Here is a 20,112-nt window from a genome sequence, read left to right on the forward strand (position 1 = left end):
TCCAAAGACAATATATGGCGCCCGTGGTAGAATGTTGATTTGTATATAATTAATGTATGCATACACGCGAGCTGTTATTGAATTTTGTTAAGAATTGTTATAGTTGTATGCATGAAGTATGAAAAAAGGGAGCATGACTTCTGCATTATAGGCATTACTTCATACATTCATGTTCATGATTGGCAGGCGTAACTGATGCCCTGTGAATATTCCAACATTCTTTAAAAGTGTTGTCTGCTGCATTTCTCATATTTTGTGTTGTCTGCTTCCCTTGATTGATTTTTGATGTTGTGAGAATAGCAATCTGCAGGGTTTTGGCGCATTTTACGTCTTTTGTTTTAACTGAGATCTGGAGTCATTTCCATAGAGCATTTCTATGTTTGGTATATATTAAATGAATTGTAGGGAGTTATTCTTTTAATTGCAATATGTTGTATTGGTTGTGCATTTTGTATTTTTGGACGGTTTGGTAAATTCTGTTTCTTTATCAGTATTTCAAGATAGCAGCTCTTTTTAAATAACCCTTTGCATGTGTTTTACTGTTTGCATACTAGTTTACAGAAGTAAACAGTTTCATAGTTATCACGGATGTGAGTTGAGAGATACAGAGGTTGCCAGTGAGAACACTCAGTTCCATAAACTTGTAAGTTTACTGTATGTAGCTGCAGATGTCATGTATGTTTTGTTGTTGTTGTCATATGTTTTACCTTTCTATTGAATGTCATTTATCTCAATAGTTGTTTGTTAATACGGGCCACTATGCACTTTACGATATTGTATGAGATAAATCTATTCTTGTAACATTTTATCTATTATAACTAAATGTGATGTTGCATATTACTTTATACTGTTTATGTTATATTTTTAATAAACAACTTTATCATGCATACAATGCAAACTTATGCATGAAATATATGGACCTAGTACCGATATTTCTAATAAACATTCCTATAAAGATCTACAATGTTAATATTACTTTTAGTAAGTCATTTAAAAAAAGGTTTTCACAGAATAGTTTGTAAAACTATGACTATTACCTATTATTATTGGTATGCTTAATTGCTTGGTTATATTTATACATTAACAGTTAATGTTGGTAAAGTTGTTTGTGACTGGGGGAATGCCCAGTCTTAAGGTATGACCACAAACGTCCAAAGTGAATGCATGGTTTCTAAAGTCGAAATCGAATATCATTATTCAGTAGAATCAGTGATTTAAGCATGTGAATTGTTGTCAGGAAATGTTCATTTAATGAACATATGGTATCCATATAAATTCATTTGATGAAATCAACATTCGCAAATGCAAGGAGTCGAAATCGGTAATGCAAATTCCTTCACATTTCGGAAGATTAGATGCAGGATGCCTTGAAATGAAATGGGGAGACCATTTTTCGCTTACGTCTTTGTTAGTGAGTTGTGATTGAGTATTACCTATTATTCTATTAATCTGTAATATGAACATAAAGGCTATAAGTAAGCATTTTTGAAGTGGATCAAGGTAAGCGATGTCGTAAGTGATGTTGCATATTGTGACACCATGTTTCAAGTTAGAAGCCAATAAGTATACGTACTGAAATAGGTATATCGAGACCAAAAAACAAACATACACATTAAACACAGCAGCCAATCAGGAAATTTATCATAATTGTAGTATTTGCAGAGAAAGGACTGTTATGTAATGTACTAGATTCATCATTGTGCAAATAAAAGGAAACAAATAGACTAAACAGCAACATATACTGGTGAACGCTGAAAGAGGACTGGACGTTATTCCGCCGTATGCAATAACTATTATATTGAAAGAATATCGATTGAAGGGAATTATATATTTATGATCAAAGTTTTGTTTAAAACACGTGACGTCCAGCGTTTAAACAAATATATTGATGAACGCTGACCGAGGATTGGACTTGACTCTGTTTTATGCAATACCCCTATATGTAATATTGAAAGAATATTTAATAAATATACGTTTACATGATTAAGGTTTGGGTTGACATCCATGTCATTCATATCCATTGATCCCCAACGTGTATATGACTTTAAGTGACTTGTAGGGCCAAAAGGAGGCGATGTGATCCCGGGACCGGGTACTGGCATGTAAAGGACATCCAGGGCTAGCACCGCCCAATCACTTAAATATTGGGTGTAAGCTTGACCAAAGTTGATCCCCAACGTCTAGGACTAAAACAAAATAGCTGTGGTGTGATTCCTTGAATCATTCCAAACACCATGCACTACTTAATATACCTGCAAATCGTAATCGAATGCTAATCATTTACATGTTCCAGTTAAGCCCTGTAGATGTTGTAGTCTGCGTCTGGCGTACAAAGGATCATCAGACCGGCTATATCCGTCATTTTGATAATTTATAAGTTGCGATTTCCTAAACGCACTTTTTTCGATCTACATTATTAATAAATTATTCATAAAATATTAGCATGTCCTTGTAAGTGTAATGGTTACAAACAAAATGATTGCAGTAGGCTTCGTATATTTCACTATTTATGAAAATATATCAAATCATGTCTGTATCACAGACGGTAATTTATAGATTTAATATTGCTACTTTTCTCTGGTTCATAACATTATCACTTTAATACATGGATTCAATATAAAGCTTAGCAGATTATTGTCGTAAATTAGAATAATGTTTGTGTCATATATTTGCTACATATTTGGGCACATGAACATAAGCCATTTTACAAAGGAATTTGTTATCAACTCTGTGACTTTTGTGACGTTTATACAGATTTAAGATTGATTTTATTGGTGTAACGACTGAAAATCGTCGGCGTAGTCGTTGTAGTGCCAAAAGTGTCACCTATGCCATGACTCAAAACATATCAAGATATCGAAGTTAAACATGGTATGCAAGTTTCGAGAAACAATACGCAGTAGTAAAGAACGGTCCTAAACTGGCTTTGATAATATGATCGTTTAAAGACAGACGAGCGCTGTTGCTCGGTCCACGGCGCTTTTCATTTATTAGTACAGCCATAGTATACACTATATTCTCGACAAAACCACAGTAAAAAGTAAGAGCCCCACAAGCGAGTACCAACGCCCTTGATAATTGTTGGGACTCCTGTCGAAATAAAACGTACGTCGAATACCCAAATTGTAATGTATAACATTCATACATGTGCATTAATATATTCAATTCCATAAATGATCGATTCGTAATCGTCCGCTATAGAACAAGAAGTCGTTATTGTTCAAGGATGTTAAGTAATGCTGAATAATTACAGAACAAATATACTTTGTAAAATAAAACAAAAATGATACAGACGAGTACTTATATAAACTTAAATACATTTATTATATATAACACCAAATGCTTTCATACCATTAGTAAGTGTTCCTTACACCGTTTTACGTGCATATATCGAATAAGTTTGCTGATGAAGAAGACACACTATAAGACAGACAATATAAAAAACAGTAACACACACCTCCAAAACAATTAAGCAAGTTGTGTTTTATAATTGCGTTAACTTTGCCATACAGTACAGTGCGGACTCTGGTTAATTCAAAATAAGCTACAACATTAAAAAATAATGGTCACTTTTAAGCAATATTAATAGCAATGGTGTGATAATTACAAAAAATGTAGAACGTACAGTGTTAAAAAACTAAAAACTAAAAATGGATGTGTTCCGTGTTCCTTTTTTGCACGTAAACAGTACCAGTAATAATTTATGCGATACTGGTTGAGAAATGAAAGGGAAACATCCGATTATAGAAACAGTCAGAGGTGGCATCTCATCCTCCCCGTTAATTATGTTTTAACTATCAAATTTCATACACCACACAATGCCCGTAGCCTATCCAAGGCCCGATCGCCATACTTGATGGCTTCATCCGATTCCCTCCACTCGTACAAAAGATGAAGGACTAAACTGTCCTCTCCACATTCCTTCTTGCATCTGTCAACAGCCTCTTTGTTCAAATGCAGGTCTTCCGCCAACACATTAGCAGATTTGCTAGTTGTTGACGATATTTCCGAAAGAGCGGTGTCCGTCATCACCTCTGTAAAATGGTAAGTTCATCCTTTGAGTGTTTACTTTGTAAAATGTTTGAACCAAAGAGAGTGCAATCAGGAAAAAAATAGGGGCATACATTAAACACACTCCACATAAATGAATTAAATTCTAAATAAGAACTTTAGAATATTTGCGCCTTGATTAAGAAATACCTCATATTTCAAATGTCAGCCCAATACAGTTAGAATTACTTCAAAGAGGCATACCAAAGTACAAATTGTTTTTTTTTTTTTTTGTGGAAATTATTCAAACTGGCCCTTTTGATACCTCATTGTGAGGTTTGGGTTTTATATCAAATACATTACGGTGAGCTGTATAACGATCAGAAGATTAGCGACGAAATTGACACACGCTCAAAAGATACATAGTTAACATACACGAACATAACCCGAGCCGTACCTTTCTGGAACTGTACAAATGCACTGCATTTATTATGTAACTCATAGAGGCCTTCATAGTCAAGCGTATCTAAAATGTGATATACCTGCAAAACAAAAGTGTATAACGTGCATATTTGGGGGGAACACTATTTCTAGAGGAACCCTATTTGTAGGGGAACAAGATTTGTAGAAGGACAAGCAATCGTTAAACAAAAAAAAAACAAAAACAAAAAACGATAGTTCGCTCGAGAAAACATAACAACAATCTGCCCTTACTGAGTTAAGTTCATTTAACACTTTGTTTTCAAAAAAAGTTAACCTTATCTTCTTTTTTCGTAGTTGCCTTCATCCAATCACACAGAGTAACTGTGCACACAGATGGTGCATCGTTGTCGTCTTCAACTTTTCTCTTTGCAACCCGGATTAAGGACTCCAATTCACGTTTACTCCCAACTATGCCAAGTAGGACATCCTTCCATGAAAGTTCATCATTTTCACAAACTTGTCGGCTCAGAAAACCAGCCAGGGCGGTGACTGCAATTCCATTTAAAAATACTTTGGATATCCATCCACAACGTAGCCATTTTCGATACTTAAGGCAGTCATACATTTGTATATGCCGAATGGTCGCTATTTAAAACCATTAGCAAGTCTCATCCAATGTCAGGTATTAAATTACTACCTGAATAAAATGGTTTCAGTTGACAGATGAAACGTTACTACTTTGCTGCTGCTACTACTGCCGCTACGACTTCTTCTACTACTACTACTACTACTACTACTACTACTACTACTACTACTACTACTACTACTACTGCTACTGCTGCTGCTGCTGCTGCTGCTGCTGCTGCTACTACTACTACTACTACTACTACTACTACTACTACTACTACTACTACTACTACTACTACTACTACTACTACTACTACTATTACTGCTACCACGGCCAATGCCAATGCTACTACTACTACTACAACTATCCATACTTCTACTAAATAAGACAATACGTATGTATTTTGTATATTTATTCAAATTTATTGTAAGTGTATGTGTACTACTGACATGAACAGCTTTTTATGACATGTATGTCAGTCTTCGTACCACCTGAAGGTAACGATTACAAATGACTTGTAACATGTATTACACTAGCAGTTAGCTTTTAAATTGATCAAATTACACATGATATACGACTTACGATAATAAGGAAATCGAACGCGTGTCCCTGGAAATATCGTCTTTTGTCTCTCAATCTAAAATACAGAGATAGAATTAGACAGCAGCTTTCAATTTAATACTTAACTAAAATTATTGTTTAAATCTTAAGCAGGTACAAACCAAATTGAAATGTTCTTGGCTCAATATGTTATTGACTTTAATGTTTAAATAGTGTTTATTCCTTCAAAACAATATATACATTAAATATGAAGTAAAGTATGCTACACATTCTTGAAAGTACATAAATAAGATACCTTTGGTAGTGTGACAGTCAAATCAAATTGTTCGTCTGGGAACTCTGTCCCATTATCGACTGTCAGACGAACGATCCCGCAATATTCCTGGAGATCCTTTTGTTTGTACATGTCAACCACGTGTAACTGTAGAGGTTCTTTTATCACGTTCATATAGGTGTAGTATGTCATCTTGACCTGGATTGAAAAAGTTTGGCCTTTCTGTACGACTTGTTTTATAAAGCATTAATATGCTTATCCTTCCCGACAATTACAAAATCTTTAACATCATGAAAAAGTTCTAGCTAGGACATTTGAAAAGTAAAAATCACTAAGAAGAAAAAATATCTGAAGAAGCAACAGCAATGATTCTTTGCCTTTAAATCACACGTGCTCTAAAATTCTGTTTTCTTTACAAAGGAAATGGTAAATTCATACAAACCACTCCGTTCTTTCCTGACGATGTACCAATGTTTCCGGCGCAGGTCAGTATCAACCTCTGTCCGTCTCTTAGCCCAAACTGTTTGGTAACATCAGGACCTATTAAGTAAATTGTTGTTTCATTGTTTCCGAGTTTTCGTTTTTAACGCAAATAAGTGTCATTCACACTTAAAAATATTAATTCGACTATTCGCCAGTTTCCGTCACAATTCTTTTGTTTAATATTAAACGTCATGACAGACGAATGAATGGAAGTTTTATTACGAGTCAGATACTTTCAAACAGTGCATGAGATTTACATATTTGATGAAAAAACTTTAACACAAAAAATCCGGCGCTGGTAAAGCAATACAATGTAGTGATAAATACGTACCATAACTGTACCCATCATTCTTCAATTGATCAATAAAATTTATCACATGTTTTTTGCCTGCGATCATAACTAACGCTTTCTGTGGATCAACGTCTCGCTGCCGTACAATCATTCTCACCGGGGACTTAAACATTTGTTCGTGACATGATTGCGCAACCTTCAGTGCTGTTTCTTTAGGGATGTTGGCAGGCATTTCAAGTTCAAATAAACTGAAAAAAGTAAAAAAAAAATCCAATGTTAATTTTATGTAAACGACAATCGCATCCCGGCAATGGTATTAGTGGCATACTTGGAAGCGGTGGTAAGGTGTGTCTTTTTTACAGTATTGATTATATATATATCGTTGGTTTAATATATTATTGTATAAGAACCAACCATACAAGAACATCATACCTGAATCTGTCCTTGAAGGCAGGCAGAGTGACGGATACCACATCTTTGGTCCCCTTGTACTCCATGTCAGCAAATTTCCATACTTTATCTCTTGTTGTAAACATGTGGTACAGTTTTCCACGTGAACTACGCCCTCCTATGGTCATTGAAAAGCCATGTAAATAACTTTTCATAATTGCAGTTAATTTAGCCAAGTAGCCAAAAGATAAAACTGCAACCCTGTTAAGAAGCACTATATTCAAGGCCTAACAGACTCTCTACGGGAGCCAAACAAAATTACAATACAACAAAGACAAATTTGACAACCTTGCTTTCAACAAGGCCAGTACTTGAGTCGCGAACGTAAAAAACACGATCATTTCATTGCCTTTAATTAACTAATTTTTGATCGCATTTAAAAGTGTTAAAGCTGCACTCTCACAGGTATACCATTTTTACAACTTTTTATTTTTTGTCTTGGAAAGAGCAAATATTTGCATAATATCTGCAAACCAATGATATAAGTTTGCTGACATAAAAACAAATCGTAGATTTTCATATTTCCGTTCTAAAAATAATGTTGTATGCATAAAACATCATTCTTTTAACTTAAATATAAAAATCTGCGATCTATTTTTTGCCAGCAGTCTTATATAGCTGGTTTCCATGGATGCTCGCAAAAATTGGCTCCTTCCAAGACAAAATATAATATTTGTTTTCAAACCTTCAATCTGTGAGAGTGCAGCTTTAACATTACCCCCACCATACTGAATTATCTGTGACAGTTTCGCATACATTGCACGCATTATTTAACATGTTTATGTAAAGAACTACTATCAAAACAAAGATGGCTATACCTGAAGCTGTGGTATGATGTGTTATGTCAACCTCAATTTCCTTTGCAGGCGCTCGTTGACAGGAGATTGATATCATAGAACTAGTCGACATGACATTTTCCCACAGACTGTCGTCTTTCGCATTCTGGACAATTGTTTCGGGCGAAATAGGGTTAACCTGAAAAAGCAAGATAAGATCATTCATCTGAATTATACATAACAAAAACAGCTTATCATAACGCGTATAAATTACGCCATATTATTTACACACTAGAAAGCCATTGGTTTTCATTATACATGTATCATTGTATCAGAAAGTAGTTACATAAAATATACAACTATCATAATATACTAACAACCAGCCGAACTTCAGTCCTTGATGGAAAGGCGTCTCTTGGCATAAATAGTTTGACATTCTTGTCGGTAATTGAGTTGAAATTCAGTCCAGGTTTGTCGACAATCACAGTCTGACCACGTGGTCTTGCAATAACCATGATCTTTATATTCTCAAACTCGCTTAACTCAAAGCCGACGAGATTGCTGACTGGGATATTTTTCTGAAGAGGAATAAACTTTATCTGTGCATTTTTATACAAAAAGGAACCTTTAGTTCATTTACCAAGTTCGGATTCGCTTGGGCCCTAGCCGTGTGCCCTCTATCAGGGTTTGCATTTGGATTTTGACTATTCGGCTTGTACCTGTAATTTCCATTGTATAATAGCGCAAATTGCCGTTGTCTTCCGTCCTAAATACTACCTATTTTATTTTTTCGAAGATTGCGTATCAAGAACTTTAAGTGGACAAACAAAAATTACTGAATTAAGTCAAACATTTTTTTTTACCTAAAGCTTTTATTGACTTTAGGTAGTTTATAACACACTAGTTTGTATAATAGAAAAAACGACAGCAATATTGATGATTCTGGTATTTTAACATAACACCTGGGAAACTGCAGTATGAATGCAACCTTATTTTCCGACATTGCCTGAGTTGGGCTAACAACCCCTGCTGTTTCCCAATCGCTTCCGTTCACAGAAACTTTCAGGACCAACTCGTCACTCGAATTGTTGACTGGGCAATGCGGGATATATACTCGTGACGGACACTGTTGAGAAAAGAAATTCAAATAACTCATCTCCTACTTTAATAATCTCATTCTCTTTAACTAAAAGGCGTTTGTGCTCCAGACGAGCTACACTCTGGTCATTTACTATTAGGCAACTGAATCTTAAACAGCTGCATGAATTATTGTTTGTGTGGAATTCGTTTAATATAGATCGAATTGTATATGAATTAAATGTTATTTCCAAACCTCTGATTTTAGAAGTCCTTTCTTTGACTCAATATTGATAATCGAGCTTGCCGGTTTTTCACCGTCGTCAAGAATCTCAATGACGTCATCAAGTTCGTCACTAGCGTTACATTCCACATCTTCTCTCGCTATATCTCCCGGAGGCGCTGCTACCATACAACATACACCGGAATGAAACGCCTTTTTTCCTCCAACTTCGTCGCAAGGTCGGTCGTAACTAAGAAATCATTGCATTATATATCATACATTTATTACATTTCATTTTAATATGCTATGCTATGAAAAATGACAATTTTTTTCACCTTACACACTTACACAATAGACAGCCAATCATTCGAATATGATCCCCCTTACCCCTTTCTTGTCCTTTTTGTACCGCTACTACCGACATAATGTTTTTAACATGTTCATTTAAAAGCTCAAAGAACTTGTTTTGACATTTTCTATGGTTTTTCCTCATCTTTCCAGAGTCGCTCCTAGTATATGAGTATTACAAACTTACACAATTGGCTCCCAATTGTTGGGATCCTTCCTCTTAGCCCGTTCCTCTTCCTCCTTTCTTCGCCGTTCCCTCTCTCTCGCCTCGGCGTCTTGCCTTTGTCGTTCCATTTCCCGCTTCAATTTCTCCTCATCTAGCTTCTTCTGCCTTTCTTTCTCTCGATCTTCAGCTTCCCTTCTTAAACGTTCTTCTTTCTCTCTCTAGAAGTATTACTTTAGTTTAATTATATAAAAAAGATTACATTTTAGTTATGCGGTTTCTTAAAGATGCACTCTTACTCCCAAATCAGATTTACCACAATTAATACAATCGTTTTAATATACCAAAAAGAATGAATAAATGTTGAAAACAATGGTTCTTATGAAGGATACCGCGTTTAATTTGAAAAAATGTAAAGAAAACACGGTATTTCTACCTTATGAGACACAGTAAATCTTTTATCATTCACCAATCATTTAATATTCTTGCGTTTTCATCTATTAAATACACGATTACAATCTTGTTATCAGTAATTAATATTTTCAATCAATGCATTATTTAGTAAGTAGTTAAAGGTTTATTACTCAAAATGTATGTTTGTAAAAATGTGTATGCATTGATTTTGAATAATAGTGTCACTTCAACATTAGCCCGGACTTTTCCATAAAATGAAATAAAAACTATGAGTGAATCTGGCTCGGAATTGACACGAAGGGAAACTAATAACCTTTATTCTCTCTTCTTCTTCTCGTCTCTGTCGCTCTTCCTCTTCTTTCCTTTGCCTTTCTTCCTCTTCCCGTCTTCTCCGCTCCTCTTCTTCGCGCTATATACGGGATAAAACTTTGTTTTACGTTTCAAAAAGAAATAAATCAATTTACCTTTCCGGAAATGTAAACATAGAGTGTAACAATGGTAAGCCGCCGAAAGGTATTTTTTGCATTGATTATTATTTGAACAAGTATATAAGCTTAATTTGAAAGATCATGAGCTATTACATCACGGTCATTACTACAGCCAAAACAATAATACAACAATCATTTTATACCCGTTTTCTCTCTTCTTCCTCTTGTCTTTTCCTTTCTTCTTCTTCCTGTTTTCGCCTCTCGTTTTCTTCGCGACGTCGCCTCTCTTCTTGCTCTTTACGGCGTCTTTCTTCTTCTTTGCGACGTTTCTCTTCATCAAAACTCTCCTGTTTTGATTTTTCCCAGCTTTCTAGACAACCTGGTATCAGATATCCAAAAACGCTATGGTTATGGACATTAAGACCGGCTTTTTATGTAGGACTAGGTCATGTGCACGTTTAGATGGGTGTGTCAACGTTGTCAAACTCTTTGAGCATGACAGGGTTGTCGCAGATTTCATTTAAGAGCGGGTGCTACTTGGATTGTGTGCCCCCTGGTACTGGAATAGATTCACTAGGGTTGGAATCCCACATTCGGGAGCAATTTTAGGGGTTTGTGAGGTGCCAGACGAGCCCTTATCAATAGATTTGCTGGTAATTTGCACGTTTAAACACGATTATATTTGCAAGGGCCATTAATCAACTTAAAGGATAAACGCTATCATTAAGTACCCTATTAACTACCTTATCAGTTGTCTTCTCACAAGTATTGGATTAGATAACTGTAGGAATGAATTTTGGTTTTGGATAGTATGTTTACATTTATGTTGCATACAAATCCGACACTCGTGTTCATACCTTTTAAATTATCGATATCACCCACGGTTAGAGCTGCACCGTCTTTCAGTCGTGCGCAGACAGACTCTGTCTCAGATATGAGCTCATTAAGACGATGGTTCATTAGCTCTTTCGCCTTCATCTCCAACTCATGTATTCTCTGCATGAACTTCAAATTCTCGTTAGGCAGTGTACCTCCGGGTGGAACGACTAAAACGTGAACAAGAAAATACTTGGTTGGAAATTAGTATTTGAATGTAAAGTATACGCTATTTGGCCATTACTCCTTTTTATGTAAGTAACAAAATAATATACAAAGCTGAAATATCGTAAAAGATGTCAAAGCGTGATACGTCAATAGTAATCTTATCAATTACCTATGTCAGACAATAGTCTTTCAGTAACATTACAAACCTTGACGAAACGATTTCATTACAATACTAACAATTACCTTGGCGCCAGTTGTCAATTATCTGATTGGGTAAATGAAAGAAGGAATATAAATATCAAATAAAAAATACACACGGTTAAATAAGCATTCATTTTAAAATCTTTGACAATAACTTTAGATAATCAATACACCCCTTTAGATGCTTGAAAATAAATACGCCTTTCCGTTAAGCATTTCGTTAACTTACCGACGAGTCTCCCAAACAAGGCCTTGATTGCATCTTGAATTCGTTTAACTTGTTCTGGTAGACATTTCTTCAGTTCATCGAGCTTTTTGATGATGTTTTCAGCGTATGCGCTGACATCTTGAACGGATTTAACACCTTTGCCAATCGACTTCAAGCAAACATAACATTTTGTTAGTGTTTTACGAATGTATTATCATAAAAATTAAAAACAACAACAGAGGCGAAAATAGTATGATTTTCTGAATTCGCTTGTAAATGGACATTGATTTAGCTTGATTTGTTCGTTCGAGGGTGATATCTGTATCTGGTCGTGGAGTACTTCATGTTGTTTATAAGTTTATATGATGGGCTTGACTTTATTATTTACTTTTTTTCAAGTCAGATTACGCTTACATTTTATTTTGAAAACTATTGATATTTGTTGCGACAATTGAGAGGTTGTGAAGACATAGAACCCCAGTTAACTCTTACTGACCGCTCCAAGGTGGTGATCCTTAGAATATTTATTGATAAAGATTTCTTGTGGTCTGTCCGATGTATATAAAAGCTGTGTCACACGTTTTCTGTGTCGGTTACGCCTTGACCATGTGCCTTTTTGTAGGGCCATTAACAAATGTTTGGTTACTGGGCTTGTTCCTATAGATTCCAATAAATCATTCTATGACATTTTTCGATCGCGAAAACGTATCATATCAGCGAAATACAGCAATAATTTCCTGTTTCGATTTACATGACAAATTTATTGTCTTATTGTCCTTAAGTCTGGCCATGAAAACGGCAAATATACTCCCCATTAAATCAGTGGAATGGTTATCGCAATCAGAACAGAATGATCTTAACATCTCCATGAATAAATAATATTATTTAAATGAGCATACGACGTACAAATTCATAGCAGAATTCAAGTATGATAAAATGCTCGTTCGTCGAGCACACATCATGTATATAGACGATCAGACATCACAATGCACATACAATAATGAGAATGAAGACTTCGCATTTCGGCTCCTTTGACATCGCAATGGTTGGTGTATGTCGGTGAGACTAGCGTGTACAAACGTATTACAATCGTAGACACGTTACGTGTGTAAAACGTTATTTAGTTCTGGTAGCACAAGGACTCCTCTACACAAAACATGCCTGTTCAACGACATTGGAGAATAGTAAAACAGTGGCCCTTTTAGGTCTGATTACGCCTGACTCTCAGGATTTATGAAGATGCCTTCATGTATTTGACCATGATTTACCAATTTAACCAGCATTCAAATCTTGCGAAGCTCAAGGCGCGATAGCTTTCGATATATCGCAACAAGGAAATGGGAGGTCTTCTATAGAACACGTACGTTAACCAATTGCTGAAAGACATAAGTATGAATTCTAATATATACTTATGACAATGGATGGGCAAAGACAATATAGTAATGTTACGTCCGTAGAACGGTCTAGTACGGTTCTAATACACCTAAGATAGTAAAACTGTTGTAGGCTGATGCGGCTAAAAGTGACCAATTCAGATGAGCGAATAAAAATTCAATACGTATCACGTTCACAACTTGTCCTTGTTTGTGCAACATCGCAATCTAATGTTACGGTTATACTGCTTTGATGCTGCCAAAGTACAATTTTGTATGAGTTTATGATTGTATATCTTTAAAGTTTCTAAAGGTTAAACGGTTGTGTACAATATTCATCAAACGGCTTACATCAAGGTTGGCATTATTGGAAAACTTCTGACATGTACATGCCATAAGTGGAAAGGGTCATAAGAATGTATTACCGAATATTGAAACTCTGTCTACAGTATTGCAGACCGCTGGCTTTTTTGTGGGTGTATCTATGAATGCATAATATGAGAATAATGCTTGACAAATGACATATATTTGCTTATGCGATTAAAACGCAGACTGCAACGTAAAATAATCTCTGTTGGAATACATAAGTGTGATAGTGTGCTAGTCTCAAATAAAGCAACAACAACAGCAACAACAACAACATGAATTAGTCTCACTTCGGTAGACCCTAGTCTTGTTTTCTTAGTAATATTTAAAATGTCCATTATGTCACTAATTTATCATAAGTGCAACCATTATCTTCTTGATTTCATATATCAAATGCTAATGCCGATCGATTGATGTTTATTCAGGTTACAAAACACTCATAATGCACATCTGATGCATAATACAGTTGCTTTAACGTTAACAAGATTTAGCTTAAGGCAAATATGTGCACATAAACACAAATACACACTGAGGTAAATTTACCTTCTGGTGCAAAATGTGCCCCATATCTGGAGGTAGGGTATTTGCAACCTCTAGTATGTCATGTAATATAAGACGGATTTGTGCTCGGGGTAGCGCGATGTTTGCAGTTGGTTTTAGTAAACATACACCATAATTATAAAATCATAGGCAGTCATTGTTATAAATATATAATTATTCATATTATGAAATATTTGTCTATGTTCCTCGCAAAATGTTTCTAAAAACACTGATATGTGTTTTGTTTCACATTTAGCTATTTGATCTTCTAAGAGGCTCATTTAAACCGTGATAAAACTTTTCAATTTGCAATAGGTTAAAAGATACCACGCTCCATTTAGTATATACATTAAACTATTGGAAGTAATCTATTTAAAAAAAAAACATCCTCTATTCTTGGAGTGTTTTTTGATATATTTCAAGCTAATGAAACAAATATGAACAGCTGAACATCTAACATTTTCTAATACAATTTAAGTAAAAAAGTTTTATCAGATAGATTTGTGTGTAGCAACCTAGTATGGCCATTACAAACTTTGGCCCCCTTTTCTCGAATCTTCTTAAATCCCTCATTTCAGGATTAAACTAAGCTCACTAAAGCTATAATTTGCGTGCTACTTAGTCTACGAAGAGAGTTCAAACGCTAAACGGGAACCTTTTTTAAAACAATCACAATAAACGACTTTCTATTTACAAAAAATAAATTTAAAAATGCATTTTGGCTAATTGACATAAGCTTCTGAAATCTGTTAAGCTTAAGAAGTTTCAAAATAAATTGGAGACTTGAGCTTATTAAAGAAGTTTTCATATATTCTTTAAAGGTGATTGTATTCTTCAAATACTGAATGATAAAACCATAAAGATTGTGACCTTATGCTGAATGAACCCTCTTACATTGAAGAAAATTCATGTCATAGTTTCGTTTGATGGGATAATTACCAGTATATGCTCAGTTGTGTTTTTTTCTGTATTGGTAAAAGCGGTGAACCTCGCTTTAACAGGGTATTGTCAAAATATACTATTGCGAATCATTCTGTGTGTTTTATAATTATATACATTTGTAGAAAACATCGGACGAGGAAGTACAAAACAAGTTCGTAGAATAATGAGTTTGTATTTATAACAATTTCCTTCCGTTTTGTTCGATTTGCAAATTATTTACTGTCAACCATTGGCAAAAGAGAAATACCTCCGGTGGAAAATCTTATTTTTTCGTTTATATGACAAAAAAAACACACATAGGTGGAGATTTAACCCACCTAATAACCCTCGAGGATATATTTACCCCCGTGGGTTGTTGCGTGTATATGCATTTATTTGCCCCGAGGGTAAATCTTGTCATATACACGCAACATATGGTATCGATTCATAAGGAAATAACCGTGTGTATAAGGCACCTACGGTATGCTGTATTGTCCCGGTTGTATTCGAGTTAGGCAAAGGAAATTTCGAAAACGAGTGTGTACGAAGTCTTATTGAGTTTAGAATGAGTATTTATTTATCTACACCATTGTATTTTAACAGTGAGAAAATAACTGTTTTATTATTTGTATTTTGTAACTTTTTCACAAATACATGATAGCAAATTCTTTCCAAAAGAACATGCTAAGTATATTGGTTATGTTAACCTCAACGTTCAATGTAAATAACTCACGCTGTAATATTTATTACATTATCGTCAGAATTGAGCGCAGAAGAACCATTTCCCAAATTATACAGCGCATTATTATAATAAATGAAAATCATGCAAGATAACATGATGAATATTTACGAAACAATTCCTTTTTATATTTACTGAAAAGTTTGAAATAATTATGAAGGTGCGTAAAACACTTGTTTACATCTTCTAGCAAATGTCCTTTATACTCACCTGTTCCAGTCTTGCTTTGTAGTTATCAAACTCGGCATCACTCAGGGTATCTGGCGGGTCAGGAAGCTTCTGGAAACTTTCTATCTGGCTACTCAAAATCTTCAGTGCGGCAATGTCGGCCATCTTGGGTCACACCAAATACCTTAGTAGCATTAACACATAATTAATTATTGTTAATTGATATAAATTGCATTTGTTTGCAGTAAAATTCACCCCAATATAACAGATTCACAGCTTAATACACAGCTTGAATGTCATCGCAATTGAACCCGGAGATAAATTCAACCAATCCCAGTTTTAAGAAATCACTAAAATCTAACTGAAATGCATAACTAATGAATCGTAACTCATACCTTAACTGGATATAAAATATCTTTAACAAAGCCAAGCCCTTAAAAGATCAAACATGTCTTCACCCCGGTTCTTCTACATACAATAGGCGAATGCGGCATTCTGTTTATTTGATGATATTTTATTCTCATGAATTAAACTTCCGCGTCTCGCGAGGAGTTGATTGGTTCTTGATGGAAGAAAGAGCTGAATGCCAGATTAGTGTTCGATTACCTTTTATAGTTTTAAAAGGCATTTCCATTGATAAGTGCTTTTGAGTAGATTATAATTATGTATCAACTGCGGTTTGCTAATGTCAATACATTATTAATGAATGAATATTATACTTCAATAAGAAATCGATGGAAAAAAACGACCTTACAAATTAACTGATTTTAATCAGTTTATAAAATAACATTTGATTAAAAACGATTTAAATAATTTATGATAGCTTTTGAAGTTATTCGACATACCACTTCCAAGCAGCAATTGTTATTACTTATATACATTAAGCTATCAGTATATCATACAATCGATGGGTCTCACTGTCAAGAATTTAGCAGTCTAATAGTAAATACATTAATCGAAAATATAGTCTCACTTTTTTGTACGAGTAGAAAATGCCATACGGTAAGTGAACAAATCTTAGCGACTTATATTTGATACTGTATGTCAATATATGAGGAAATATCGTGTTAATCGAGAATTGAAGTATATATCGCAAAGCCGTTAAACAATATATGTATCGGTACGGCTTTGCACTTTTGAGGGGGTCAAAATTGTGTTTACATCATATTCAAGATTTTTTTAGTAAGGGCCTGAACAAATGCATTGTCAAAATGAACAAGGGGAAATTACATTGCAACTATGTGTTCCAGTGGTAAACATCTTGCAAGGTCAACAACACTACATCAATACTTATCTATGTTTCATGCGTCAATACATACGAATTGTTTCAATAGGTTTTTGAGAGTAAGTGTGAACGGGAAAGAAAACAGACGCAATCCAATCGCACCATTCTTCCCTCTCAACTAAAACGATCTTCGATTCCCACCGTCTGTTTCAATATCAGATCCATCATCAAAAGCCTTCACCATTCAAATCTTAATACTCCCATCATGTTATCACCATCGCACTAAAAACCGTTCATAGACACCTGCTTGAATGAAGATGTGATTGATTCCGCATAAAACCGTCGTCCCACAATCCTATATATATATTCTCATCCATCACGGCAACCCCTTTCATCCATTTTCTTTACATTCTTATCCAATCCCCGTTCTATAAGAAACCATTCACAGCCACCTGCGTGTGAGGAGGAGGATCAGCTCTATTTCTCTTCAACTACCATCACCAAGACTGCTAACCAAAGACTCACAATGCGCCACCGTATCGTTAACAGAAACCATAGACATCTAATCAACCCAACACTGACATTTGCATTACAGAATACATTCCAACTCCAGATTTTTCAACACAGCACCTGGAAAACGTTACCTCAATCTATCTCATCACAGGACGAATACCCCATATCCCGCCGGGCAAGCGCAAATGGACAGCCATATCCCCACAAACCATCTCCCTAGGACCTAATATGACCTGGCCTCCAACAAACGGGAAGATCGAATCAAGCCCCTAGTACATCTTCTCATCTCCCGCACCATCCAACGTGATGAAGAAAATCTACCCCTCATATCGTAACGTCTTTATGGACATCGCCTCTGACAAAATCGAGTCCCACAGACTTCCTTCAGCGCGTAGTTCGATCTTACCTGTCCTTGGCCTCGACCCCCTTGACGATGATGTTCTCAAGGGATTGCCGATGCCCCATCGTGTATAACATTTGTTAATTGTAATATACACTACATTTGACAATAATTGGATTAATTTGAATTACTATTGGAATATATGAATATTCCATTTTGTCAAGATTATTTAAAAAGGTTTTGTTTATAATGATTATATAGGAGAATAATGGATCTGTAAGGTGAGGGAGGGGGGGGGGGGCTTGTAATGTGTTGTACGTCTAGTATTAAACAATTGTACGGATTCAACTTAAGATCCAAATATACTTACAAGTTGAATGTTTGGCGCTGTATATTCATTATTAATACGATTAGTCCAGAACTTGACGTTGCCAAAAAGTTCATAAATACAATTTCAATTCAGATGAAATTTTCATAGGTAAACACTGTATTGAAGGTGTATAATCTGTTTCTGGAAGGTAAATACTTTTTCAACAATCGCCTCCCTTAGTCGTCACTCAGGTATCTTTCAATAATTGAGACCTATGCATCGCTCTAATTCGCTATACGCAAAATAGTTACACGCTTCTCAGCTATCATTTTCTACATTACTGTCAGTTGTAATCGCTGTTTGTGTAAGCAAATGTTTTAGTTGTATTAAATACAACCGTTGTATTCATTTAATCTCAAAATTTATTTATAAATCGCAAATTGTAAGAATGCGCTTGAAAGTTGAAACAATCTTTCCCTTCCCTGACTGAATTGACTTGATTCTATGTATCGACGCTTATTTGGTTATTTTACAGGTATAATTGCCTATATTGGGTCTTATTTCTAAATCCGGCCATGACTTTTAAAATCGTGAATGAATGCTGAGGGGTGTATTTGTATACCAGTAATAGCCTATATTGATTGCCTAAAATAGTTTACTCAACTGCTCTTTACAAAAGGCTAAATGAGTTTGATTGAATATTAAGATATATTCGCATTATTTTGTTAACATTTCAAATACACACGGAAATATCTGGACTAGGGCGGATGAAGTGAGGGTTTTTCTTAATACCGGATAATATATATAATTACGGTATAAAAAACACTGTTTTGATCAAAGTGGGGTCTCAAAATATATGTTTTATATTTGCTTTTTGCGTGGCTTCCTTTGTGAGTGTATGGATTGTTTCCCTTTGATTTAATTAAGCAATATATTTGTCCTTCAAGTAGTCTTTAGGTTCAACCTTTACTCAAAGGGCTTACTTATTTTTTCTCCTTTAACAAACAACAACAACAACAAACAACAAATATCGTTATTACACTCAGGTCATACATACATGACAACATGAGGACAAATAAGTTTAGTCAGCAGTGTCAATAAAAGCTTAATTATACTAATACGAAGAAGGGAGGCTTTGTCTCGAGTGGCGGAAATAAAATGGTTTTGTATTTTTTTCATGGTCGTTCATGTATCGAATATATATCTTATCATGGAAAAAAGGGAGACAGTTATTTTAAATATCTTTACAAAATATGAGGGATAAAAGGGATATTCAATATAGTGCATTTTTACCCCAATCATTAAAAAGATAATAGACAACCCAACCAATGACATTGCAAGCGTACAAGTTATTATGATAAACAGATGGGACCTTTATCATGTATACGAATTATGGAATACATTCAAAAAGATAAATGATTGTAACTACTTGTCTGTAATATGATAATTTAAGAATCATTTAAAGGTTTTAATTCTATTATTTTACTCACTACCCTTTTTTAAATTTCTCTCCAACAATGGCAATTGTAAAAATTTAGGAATGTAAATTTAATGTAACTAGTTGATATATCGTTTATATCAACTCAAAAACAACGGGGAAAAGAACCTCATGCGCGCGTTTTAGGAATTTGCAA

The 20,112-nt window shown here is 34.9% G+C and overlaps 1 protein-coding gene across 2 annotated transcripts; it reads right to left on the reverse strand.

Moving 5' to 3' along the window:
• Positions 1 to 3,300: 3,300 nt before the first annotated feature.
• On the reverse strand, positions 3,301 to 16,607 carry LOC128219866 (uncharacterized). 2 transcript variants are annotated; one of them, XM_052927998.1, is made up of 19 exons: positions 16,486 to 16,607; positions 16,133 to 16,274; positions 12,005 to 12,152; positions 11,388 to 11,576; positions 10,734 to 10,909; positions 10,416 to 10,511; positions 9,713 to 9,909; positions 9,211 to 9,427; positions 8,866 to 9,003; positions 8,255 to 8,455; positions 7,920 to 8,076; positions 7,084 to 7,219; positions 6,691 to 6,899; positions 6,319 to 6,416; positions 5,898 to 6,074; positions 5,624 to 5,678; positions 4,748 to 4,962; positions 4,448 to 4,532; positions 3,301 to 4,034 (listed from the first exon to the last, which is right to left on the reverse strand). In XM_052927998.1, the coding sequence occupies exons 2-19, from the start codon at positions 16,253 to 16,255 to the stop codon at positions 3,805 to 3,807; spliced, it is 2,847 nt and encodes a 948-aa protein (XP_052783958.1). In that variant the 5' UTR covers positions 16,256 to 16,274; positions 16,486 to 16,607; the 3' UTR covers positions 3,301 to 3,804. The 2 variants fall into 2 exon arrangements, with proteins under 2 accessions (XP_052783958.1, XP_052783957.1); XM_052927997.1 differs by lacking the exon at positions 16,486 to 16,607 and having other exon boundaries at positions 16,133 to 16,435.
• Positions 16,608 to 20,112: the final 3,505 nt, after the last annotated feature.

The sequence above is a fragment of the Mya arenaria genome, chromosome 15 (assembly GCF_026914265.1).
Source record: "Mya arenaria isolate MELC-2E11 chromosome 15, ASM2691426v1".
In the NCBI taxonomy this organism is placed as follows: Eukaryota; Metazoa; Mollusca; class Bivalvia; order Myida; family Myidae; genus Mya; species Mya arenaria.

What these genes read in the sequence shown, in the direction of transcription:
- LOC128219866 (XM_052927998.1), bottom strand. Translation starts at nt 16,255, where the DNA reads ATGGCCGACATTGCCGCACTGAAGATTTTGAGTAGCCAGATAGAAAGT. An exon ending in GAATGATGGGTACAGTTATG is followed by an intron (nt 6,417 to 6,690) that starts GTACGTATTTAT and finishes TTTACTTAATAG; the next exon opens with GTCCTGATGTTACCAAACAG. An exon ending in CGTCAGGAAAGAACGGAGTG is followed by an intron (nt 6,075 to 6,318) that starts GTTTGTATGAAT and finishes TTTTCAATCCAG; the next exon opens with GTCAAGATGACATACTACAC.